General features: G+C 38.6%; 1 protein-coding gene across 1 annotated transcript; it reads right to left on the bottom strand.

The window, feature by feature from the left end:
• shbg (sex hormone-binding globulin) lies at nt 1-7,175 on the bottom strand. The gene is made up of 8 exons (XM_084712634.1): nt 6,707-7,175; nt 4,164-4,261; nt 3,663-3,852; nt 3,255-3,416; nt 2,087-2,243; nt 1,741-1,877; nt 1,351-1,552; nt 1-501 (listed from the first exon to the last, which is right to left on the bottom strand). The coding sequence occupies exons 1-8, from the start codon at nt 6,809-6,811 to the stop codon at nt 368-370; spliced, it is 1,185 nt and encodes a 394-aa protein (XP_084568760.1). The 5' UTR covers nt 6,812-7,175; the 3' UTR covers nt 1-367.
• Between the last annotated feature and the right edge of the window lie 4,295 nt (nt 7,176-11,470).

Below are 11,470 nucleotides of genomic sequence, written 5' to 3'. Positions count from 1 at the left end.
TCACCTTAAATGCAGTAGTTAAATTCACAGTCATGGATAGTCATATCAAGGAGAATCATATTTTATTTAGAAACTTACTGTTGCACGTACCAAGGTCACAACAATACTCACATTTCTCAGATTAATCACATATTCTGTTCAAAGTGGGCTAATGAGAGAGATATTTATGGCACAGCATATTCATATTTTATTGTAAATTCTCCACTTTTTAGAGGTCAATAGATACAAATAACACATTGGACTGTAGAGAAATTTGGGTATTGTCATGCTCCATAGAGACTTATATACATTTTATTATTTATGCCATTTGCACTCAAAGATCCACTGCAAACATCTAGTCCACATATTGTATGCATGCTTTCATGGTCTATGCAGGGCAGCTGTGAGAGGAGATTGACTTGTGTTTGACAGCTAAATCCAGGTCCAAATCTTTCCCTTGGACCTGGATGTTCTTCAGACAGCCTGTCAAGAACTGGGAGCCAACGTTATCCTCGCCCTCACCTGGAAAAGGAAAAAGAGGACAAAGAAAACACCAATGATCACACTCCACCAAGCTCCTTATCTGGCCTAATCAATGGATTTTTTATTTATGGGTGTATATTTTATTGCAAGTATTTTTTTCTATAGTGCTTTAGATGTTTATTTTTCTATTAATGTTCTTTTGTCTGCAAATCAGAATCCTCTGTCTGGACAGTAATATAGAACCTTGAATGTCGATATATAAAGGCAGTGCAATTTTAAATGGACAGTTCACCTCATAATTAAAAATACATATTTTTCCTCTGGACTGTAGTGCTATTTGTCCAGCTAGCAAATTCTGTTTCCCAAAACATTCTGAGAACATTTATATTAGTCCAGAGAACAATGATGGAACGTTCTTGTATATCGATGTTTAAGTGTTGCAGAAGATTACTTGAACATTTCCCCATAACATTTTCTATTTGTTAAAAAAAACAAAAACAAAAAAAAAAAAAAACAGGAATGTTTTTCTGAAGTAAATCCAAAATTATTGTTGGGCTATTAGAACATTCTTGAAAGGTTACCTGAGTGTTCCCTTTAAGTTATAATCATAAGTTTGCCTTATGTAAAAACCAACGTTTTGAAAATCTTTCCAGAATGTTCTGGGAAAGTTAGATGAAAGGTTACTTGAATGTTCCTCCATAACACTCCATGGATATGAACATTATGTGGTAGCTGAGTTTTGGAGATACTGGCCTCAGACAAAAGTTGATATCTCCAACCATCTCACACCAAAACAACCTAAATGGAGAATAGCCCTGCAGGTAAAAAGAAAAAAATATATTTTTGATTTAGGGGTGAACTGTCCCTTTTACGGCAGTTTAATCTCACCTAGGAGACCTCCAACAGCAAGACGACCTTCTCTCCATGTGTTCAACTGATCAAGGTGGTTGACAGGAAAGTTAGACCTGGTGGAGCTTAACTCATCTTCATCTAGAAGCAGCAGCAGCGAATCTGTCTGAAATGTTAGCAACAATCTCCTGAAAGTGTCCTTCATAGTGACTGTTTCTTTCCCGAAAGTGAGTGTGACCTCCTGCAGATTCAAGAGAGAGAGACAGAAAAAAAAAATCACTAGAAATAACTCGGTGGATGAATTCATAGTTGTCCACAATCTGTGTGTGCATGTATGATGAAGCAAATGCACATGTAAGGCTATAACTTCTACTCTGCTAGGAATTATTGGCAGATTCAGTTTGACTCGTGTCTGATTTACGTGCATACCTTTGTGTTATTATTGGCCACTAAAGAGAACATCAGCTCTTGCCCAGGGGCCCTCATGCTCAAAATGGTTCCATCCATCTTACTGAAACCTCCCCAAAATTCAACCTCCATCCCATGATCCTCATCCATAGTGAAAACTGCAGAGGACAAAAAAATAACTCACAAAATTAATTTTATTGTCCATTATCATGTTTCATGTGCTTACAGCAAACTATAAAAAAAAGAGTCAAATATTTTATACCGTAATACGAGAATGCATTATCCATCCCTGCTGTAGAGCTTGTTATTCTATCAAGGAGCGTTAGCGCTTGTCTATATCTTGCATAATCGAGCACACTGTTCCCACCTGAGGTGTTGAAAATGGCAAATCCAGTGCCAGGGAAGTAGCTGCCAGGTTGCACGTTTTCATAGCAGGGCCACAGCTCCTCTGCCTCTGCCTCCCAGGGCATGCTCAGGTTTAGCCAGTTGCCTTCCCGCAAACAGGCATCCAAGTGTGGCTCGAACTATAGCAAAAAAAAAAAAAAAGCCACAATGTCAGTGCAGTTACACCTACACAGTGGTGCTACCACCTGGTACAAAAAAGCAAAACAAACCGATTTAAGCCCATTTTATTGTAGTACGTCTGTTTTATTACCAAGGATAGCAGACCAAATGTTGACTCTAAGTCATGTAGGAGAGCACAGAGCTGCAGCAACAGAGCAGTGTGATACATTTTCAATTTTAAAACATCAACAGAAAAGTAATTTTTCTGGTGTTGTCCCACAGAATAAACAGCAAAAGCTTATTTTTTTGACTCATAATTTTGGCTGCTATTCAACAATCTCACAATCAGATATCCAAAATAGAAGATGGAGTTTTATCCGTGTTTATGGTAAGGGATCTACTGATATCCTTAATAACTGTTAGGATTTTGCAGCTACGAATAAGCGACAGGTCTGGTTCTTTTCATTCACCTGTGACTAGAGAGCAATTTGGCTTTGCATTTTCCATATACTAGCCTTTAAAGCCTAAAAAGATATTAGGGTTCAGGACTAAGTTTAGCCCCTTTTGAAACCTCTGTCAGCTTGCCCATTTCCTGTACTTAGACATACAATGTACAAGGCTCATCGATGTTGGGCAGGATTTATGAAGGATCAAATACAAATCCATCTGCTGCTTCAGCATCACGAAGAGTGCCACGGATTTATCAAGACATAGGACACACAGTTTGGCTATTGATATTTCAGAGCCATGGTCGGGGCCATAGATTCTACATTTTACCACAAACCGCAGTTAGATAAAGTCAGGCAGACTGGACCAACGATCCCTCTGCTCTGCACTCTCGCCGCTACGAGGGGATGGAGAGGAGGGATGGCAGGTTAACAAAGACGATGCATTCTTTGGTTTTGCTAATAAGGGAGATAGTATCCCCCTCTAATGCCCTTAGTACCTTTAATCATTGCGAGATCTACTGAACAAGAAAGATAGGAGAAAAATGTAATTTAAGCATACCAGGACAGATTAACAAACTATACCTGAACAATCATTTTTTCCTTGTCGATTAGGATCCCGCCAAGCGCCAATCGGAGTTCACCTAAAAGGACCTCCTCTATCAGTTTGGACTGCATGCCCACCACCAGCGCGTTGGAGCCGTCCACCTCCAGGATCACAAACTCATCTTGGTTGCTCACCTCCACCTTATGGCACCAGGAGCACAAGAACAATTCAGACTAAAAGACACATGGTCAGTAATTTGGAATACCACATACTATGTCCAGTATATTGTTTGATGATTATTATGTCCCAAAAGTCATTTATAATTTAGTGTAGAGCCTTTAATCTTCAACCAAATTTGTCACATTTTTTTCTTGCCTCCAGTGCAAAATAATGCTCTGTGACATTGTTGCTAGATTTACACGTACAAAATCACGCTGGAAACTTACCACGTGCCATTTTCCATCACTGAGTTTTGTGCCACCGGCCACGCTGACATGGACGTCTCCTTTGCTGATCTGCATCAGAGGGATGCCATCTTTCAGGGCCAACACAAACCAGTCCTCCCCCTGTTTGGTGTCTCCATAGAAAATTACACCTTCGGGGTCAAACGTCCGAAACTGAAAGTATGACTTGATACTGCAAAGACAAAACAGAACAGAAAAATCTCAAATTCAAGGGAGTGCAGGTTAATTGAAGATAAAGACAGTGACCATATGCTGAGTGACACTGATTTCTATTATATTTTTAAGAGAAGGACAATTTGACAATCCACGCCAAAACAATCTAGATGGATAAATAGCTGGATAAAGAAAAACATATAGTGATTTTTAGATGAACTGTCCCTTTAATTTTCTAACATGCAGGAGCTTTTTTTTGCCTCCTTAAGTGTAGATTTTCAGTGAGTAGTGAATCCTTTACGGTGCAGTGGTTCGCTCCTGCTGACGTACCTGCTGATCTCAGTGAGGTTGACTGTCGTGTGGATCAGTGGCCTCCAGATGTCTCTATCCTGACCGAGGTAGACGGTCGCGCTGCCTGATACTTCTGTCTGCAAGACACAGTGTTCATGAGGTACTCATCTGACACTAAATCACTACTGTAAATAAGTTCACATACATTAAACTGTGCTTTTGTGTTTTCCTGTCAGATATCTTGTTTGGTTAGTGGTCATATTAAACTGAGTGATTAATTTGATTCAATTATTGATTCATTTAAAAAAAATATATTTTAATGCAGGCAGTTTAATTCCTGTTTAACAGGGTAAATGTGGTCACTCAAATTGTTAAATGGTAAAGAAGTGAAAAAAAAAATCAATGTGGAGTAATTGAAAAGAGAGCCATATGGCATCCAACTACAGCCTATCAATATACAATGTCTATCACAACATCTAAAGAAAGAAAAAATCATGTGGCGTGGCGTATTTGTCCTCCCACAAACTGAGCAAAGTTCTAAGTCTAAATAAATTATTATTAGGTCGTGATTGTTCAGATAGCTCTCTTCAACTGGCATCTCACGCACACACAGTAAGTGGAGGAAAGAGAACTAAAACCTTAAGAATAAGTAGAGTTACATTACGAAAATATTACTCAATTTCAAGTAAAAGTACTGGTATTAGAAAAATACTTAAGTAAAGGTACAAAATATTAATCTCAAAAACTAATCAGAGTATTAGTTACTATTTAACCGTTGATTTTTGTACATTTTCAATAGCAGACATTCAGTCAAATTACTTTCTGCAACAAGGGTTTCAAATTTTATGCATTTGCCTTAACTAACAACTGAATAATCATTAATAAGTCATAAGATACAAAACAAATGTTTTTTTTTTCTAATTTTCATTTTTTTTCTGTTTTGTTTTGTCTTTTTCTTCTCATTTTAAGTCTGCCAGGCAAAAACAATGACAAATGAGGTGAGGTTTCTAGACTATTGATTAAATATACATGAATACATTTTTAATTGGTTCTCTAAATTCTCAGTGGCGATTAGTTGATTAATACTCCAAACCTGTGCTGCTGCAGTGTTTGGTTTTTTCGTCCATCACTCGTTGTTTTCATTGGCCTGTTTGTGATCAGATAACCTTATTGATGCAGATGAAAGGTTTGGATATTTATTCAACCTGTACTCAGTTATGATTTTTAAAGTAAGTATATAGATTATACAGAGTAATGCATACTTAAGTACGGACTGAAAATTTACTCATAAAAGTGCATCAATCCAAATTTGAGTATTTGCAGTTAGTTACTTCCACCACTGCACACACCCCTACTGACCCATATTAAGCTGTTATACAGCATTTTATCTATCAAGGATCTTTAAAAAAAATATAAAACATAGAATTAATACTTAAGTATGTTTTGAAAAGAAAAAATGCATTATTGCACTCTTTAAAATTTAAAAGAGGTTTAGGGTCAGATATGTCCAAATATGTAAGAACTGACATTTTTCCCAATAGTGAACCATTCATGCCTCTACAGAGCTTTATTAATACTGTAAAAAAAAAAAAAACATGCAGGGATTTAGTGGGATCAACTATTTTTTTCTCCTTAACTAAATATAAATAAACATGTTTAATTTATTCCAGTTAATCAATCTTTGAATCTGTAGTACTTATTTTCAAAATACCTCCTGCATATTTTAAAACGTACGATGAAAACTTTGTCTCTACCCTTCATGATAAGTCATTATTTTCATAATAAAAATAAATAAACAGTGGTGAAGGTTTATATTGATTCAGTCCTCACCACCCCTCACACTTAAAATTCAATTAATTTAAAGGGAGTCGTTTCACAAATTGTTTTTGTGTCAGTGCAGGGTCAACGTAGCTCCACCAGGAACAGCTGCAGCTGGAAGTTGTCAGTGCAAAAGGAAATCAAATTTGTTTGTAATGTTTGTCAGAGTGACTCATGTTGGTGGCTGAACTTTGTATCTTTAGCTTATTGAACATGTGTTTTAAGTAAACTTAATTAAAGTCCACATCAAACCGAAACCAGAGTGCTATTTGCTTCTGCATATTTACGTGTTTCCTATAAAAACTTGAAGTTAGGGATGAATGTGTTGCAGTAGCAAATAACGCTAAATGACTGCTAACATGACTCCTCCCAGCCATGCAACCAGCTACAGAGCAGTGGTCCAGTGCCCTGGTTTACTCGCCATGTCGCTAACGTTAGCTGCTGATTTACATATGCATCTGTCATACTTTGTTAACAGCTTTTCCAAAATTTTTGATGTAAAAATACATAGAAATAGATTTTTTGGGGGGGATTTTTGTGGCATATTTTGTTAAATAGGGGTACAGTATGGCTGGGGATGTGATCTAAAAGAGTTAAAAAGACTAAGTAAAGTAAAGTAAAATCTAAGTAGAAGTAGAAACAATTGTTTTGAATCATTACAAAATTACCTCAGTCTTTCAAATTCAGTCAAATTAAAATTGAACTTGTGTTTCTTGTACTAATCATTTAAGGCATTATAATCATGGCATCACAGGTGAAAATACCTTATCCCGTCCGTTCCCCTGCCCCTCGGCCCCCCAGCTCAGCAGCAGGGCGAGGCTCAAAGTGAGCAGCAGTCCACCTGCCATTGTTCTCCGAAACACGGCCATCCTTCAGTGCAGTCACGCACCCTCCCAGGCCTCCCAGTGTGCAGTCTCCTGAGCCCTTGGGTGGTCTGCAGACTCTTGGCTAGCCTGAGGTGTCCGTGGCGGGACAAGGAGCAGACAGACTCCGCAACCGTATGTGTGCTGGACACTGTCCCGGGGTCCAGAGGGCAGACATGAATGGCCAGAGCCGGTTATTGATCCTCAGGAGGGAGTGCTTCATAGCTGTGTGGCTGTGATGAACAGGATCTTTGTGAAAGCGTAGGTGGGTGAAAGACAGAGTGGGCAGCTTGCAAACAGATGAGAGAGGAGCCAAAGTATAGAGTCAAAGGCAGACAAAAAAGATGACATTAAATATTAATTTCAAATTCAGTCATCATAATATTTGATGTGCGCATTTCCATCAGTCTGTCGATGTCCTGCCTTTATGATGATTCATGTAGAGTGGACACGACTGCAGGCTGGGTGAGTGACCTTAGCCAGAGTACTGATGTGTGTTTACCCATTACACAGGAACCTTGATTCACCACTGCTGGCTATGAATCAGTGTGTGTGTGTGTGTGTGTGTGTGTGTGTGTGTGTGTGTGTGTGTGCGTGTGTTTGTGCATTGTAGAGAGAAGCGGACAGACAGAGATGAGAGGTGAACTGAGCTTCAATCACAAAACTATTTTTCTGTCTCTTCTGTTGGCTGCGTTCCTGTTTCTCTTTCCTAGAACACTGTGATAACTGGGAAATGCTGGGAAAGACAAACAGAAAAAAAAAGAAATTAACAATCAGCAAACAACATTTGTCTTGTGTGCTCATGTGTGCTTAAAGCCTGACACAATGTCTTCATGTCATGGTAGGAAAAGCACAGTAACATGAAAAACGGCTGCATTTCAGTTGGTTGGATAAGTTTATTGATGATTTTCATGGCAGCCATATTGGTATGGAATAGTATGGTATACACGGGTGTTACCAGTGATACTAATTAAACATAGATTTTCTCATTTCTACCGCTAGGGGTCTCTCTCACATCAAAACAATAACAAGAGACATAGTTTGATGTTGTGTGTTGTGGTTGAGAAGTGGCGTCAGTGTTTGATCACTGCCCCTCTGCGTCTCATACTGATGCACACTTTAGCAGCTGTATCAAACACTGCCAGAAAGCTTTTTTAAGATGTGGTTAATGGTGTGAAACGTTTGCACTTTGGTTAGGTTTAGGCACAAAATCTACTTATGCTCTGGAGCTGCATGCTTCTCTCCAGTAGCCCCCTGTGGCTCTGACAAAAAAAATGAAATGGAACTGAATAATGTTATCTTTTTAACATTTCAGTTTTCACTTATCATTATTGTGGGCCTGAAGTGCTGCCAGTACACAAAATAATAAATTCCTAAATAAATATTTCAGCCACTAAAAAGTGCATTATAGCCTACGGCTCGGCACCTTTTACTCTAAATTTTACAGATGGCTAGTCTTATGTCTCCAGAGTAATGCCAAATTCAAAAAAAGAAAATCTCAGAAAAATAGAATCTGGTAGTTGCATCTCCAGATTTTATTTTTTAGCCAAAAATGGCTCTCATGAGAGTAAATATGGCAGACCTCTGGGTTAGGATTCGACCATGTGGGCTTAATTAAAGGTGGAGTCAGTGGGGTTTGTCCAAACCATTCCTAAACGCATCAGCAAGTCAAATATCAATGCTTTGGGTTGATGAGACATTCCAAGCTCAGCGAAACAATGAGAAAAAATAAGGAAAAACAGGCAGAGGGCAGGGCCTCTGCAGATACGGACACCACCACACACTGCTAATAGATCATAAGCGATAATTAAAGGGGATCATGTCATGAGTCTCTTTTCTTCTTCTAAGTATGATACGTTACCTACAGCATGTGGTGTTACTGAAGCAACTTGCAAGACATGTTACATGTTAAAGTTACATGATAAAAGTCACATGATGCATGTCCTGTTATGTATCTTAAAACTTGGAAAACCATTTTGGTTGCACATGGGACACAAACCCCTGGTCTCCTGGTGAAAGTGTTTGTTTTAGACATCCATCCAGCCCATCTCCTTAATATGCAGACTTTCTTTCCTTCTTTATACTACATCAACAGCCCGGTGCATCTTATCATATCATGGCAATTTTAGGATTTAGTACAGTAAATATATTACAGATTTCTCCTTTAATATTTTTAGTAACACTTTTGCTTTGACTGCTATAAGAAGTCAAAATGTCAGCTGTGAAAAACCTTTTGAGGTAAACTTACTCAGTGCTTTTGCTCTGCTTGAAAAACTGTACTGACTGACTTTAAATCACAACCATCCCAGAGTTCATGAATGCACCAGTTTTTTACTCACTCAGTATGAAGTGTTTTCTGAAATTCTTTCATTCACATTCAATTTTGTCTGAAGAAATTCCTCTCCAGATCATGTTTTAGGAGCGTGAAGACGAGCGAGTTACCAAGCTGACTGTTTCTGCTTAGACCACTGAGTGTCACTAGTGGGAAAGTGCTCATTCAAGGACGGTAAGAAAAATCAGTTCCTGACTCTGCCAAGAGGAAGCTGTGATCTGCCTCTGGTTCACGTCAGGAACAAACTCTCAGAACATAGTGTATCTTTATAGAGAAAACATGAATGTGCACTGTGGTTAATACTGTACTACGTAAAACACATGAAATGGATGCGTAACGATTCTAAACAATGTGCACCAGCATAAACAAAGAAAGTATTTAATTAAAAATAAATGACTGAAGTAAATTGCATAAGTGGTAAACAACGGATCAGGTGCTTCAATAAAGTGCAAAGAATAGCCTAAATTTGTTCTGCCTTTATGAAGTAGTTAAATGTTAAAGGGACGATTCATCCAAAAGTCAAAAATACATATTTTACCTCTTACCTGTAGCAGTATTTATCCATCTGGGTTGTTTTGTTCTGGAGATAACAGCCCTAGAGATCTGTGCTTTCTCTCAAATATAATGGAACTAGATGGTACTCTGGTTGTAGCGCTCCAGGTGGCAAAAAATACATTTGAAAAACTCAACAGCAACATCTCTTTCCAGGAATCATGACCCAGTTACTCAAGATAATCCACAGGCCTTGTTGTGGGCAGTTTCCTGTATGGACTCTACCAAACTGCACCTGTCAACTGCATCACTGTGAAGAAGGAAGCACGCAGCCACTCACGGATGAGAGGACGAGAGGCTGGGGAGGATGCCGTTAATGTTTGTCCAGAGCCTCTCCTCCATGAGTAAATGCACGCTTCCTTGATGCACACCTGGGCGCAGACCCCTGGGCAAACAAAAGTACAAAGTTTTCCCCACAATAAATTATTTCTAAATAAATCATATAATCTGACATATATATATTTACCTGAGTGAAATAATTCTCATATAAACACAACACTTTTTGAAGGTTTTGTTGATGCACACCCTATGTATCCTGCTCACAGGGTGAAAACAAGCACTTAAAAAGTGAAGGAGCACTCAGTGCACATGTTTCAACAACATCTCATCACAGGTTAGTTAATGATGTTACAGTGTAAATGACACGTGTTTGTAGTGTACGTGTAAAAGTTTTTACTGTGAAAAAATATGACCCCATATAGAACACATGCTTTGAGAATGGAGTTTGGTTTAACAGATTGTCCAATCGCACGACTGCCAGGAGCAGAGGGTATTTTATCACTAATAATTCTAATAATTTGAGCTGACCTACCTTCTAATAATGAACCTTGTAAACTGCATAAAGTAATGTAGGAATTGGAGCTAAGACTGACCTGTTTTCTACTTCGTAGCGCAAGATAATACACATAAAGGTCTATCAAAACAGAAAAATGGTTCTGTTTCCCCTCACGGTCAAGTGGGTAAGTCCAAGTGCACAAGGTACCCTTTGGCATTTGTATGAGGCACTGCCAGAAAGCCTTTTTAACATGTAGTTCACGCTGTGAAATGGCTGCAGTTTGGGGACGTTTAGACACAAAAACTACTTGGGTAGGTTTGGGATATTAATAATATAACATTATGTACCTTAACACTTTTAATAACGTTTTGCTTTCACATGGGACACAAACTCCGGTCTCCTGAGTGAAAGTCATGTGTTTGTTTGAGTCATCCATCCACCCCACCGCCGCCAGATACAGACCTCTTTATACTATGTCAAAAGCCTGGTGTGTCTCATACAGCTGCCGATGGATTTACTCTTAAGTCACTTGAAAGAACGGTGTGTCTTGTTTCATGCACATTTGTATGAGTCACTGAATGGCAGCGACAAATCATCAGTATTTGCCGAGTAAGGAATGAGAACAGACTAGAAATGCACCACTGCCCCCCTTAAGTTATAATGAGATCATCGTCTTTTGGGTTTGCAGCACAAGCCGTAAGCACGCAGATATCTCTACAAATGATTTCTCCAAAACTCTGCAACTCACACCAAAACAATCTAGATGGATAAATAGTTCTACATGCTAGACGAAATATGTGTATTTTTGATTTGGGGTTAAACTGTCCCTATAAATTCACATTTTAATAGAGAATTCACAGGGAGGATCAAACAATGTGAAACCAGGCATCGACCGCCAACTCTGAGCACATGGTTCATATTAAAAATTCTAGATCAACTTGAAAAGATTAAACGAGACATTCTAAAAAAAAAAAACAAAAAAAAAAAAAAACATGAGACCAGTCTA

This window comes from Lutjanus erythropterus, chromosome 23 (genome assembly GCF_056507025.1).
Source record: "Lutjanus erythropterus isolate fLutEry1 chromosome 23, fLutEry1.hap2, whole genome shotgun sequence".
Lineage (NCBI taxonomy): Eukaryota > Metazoa > Chordata > Actinopteri > Lutjaniformes > Lutjanidae > Lutjanus > Lutjanus erythropterus.
The sequence above is the reverse complement of the archived record's forward strand: the minus strand, read 5'-3'. Positions and strand labels throughout refer to the sequence as shown.

Excerpts from the sequence above, each read along its gene's own strand:
- shbg (XM_084712634.1), bottom strand. The coding sequence starts at position 6,811 with ATGGCCGTGTTTCGGAGAACAATGGCAGGTGGACTGCTGCTCACTTTG. Across the intron at positions 3,853-4,163 it reads AACCTCACTGAGATCAGCAG|TATCAAGTCATACTTTCAGT; the intron begins GTACGTCAGCAG and ends TTGTCTTTGCAG. Across the intron at positions 502-1,350 it reads TGCTGTTGGAGGTCTCCTAG|GTGAGGGCGAGGATAACGTT; the intron begins GTGAGATTAAAC and ends TTCCTTTTCCAG.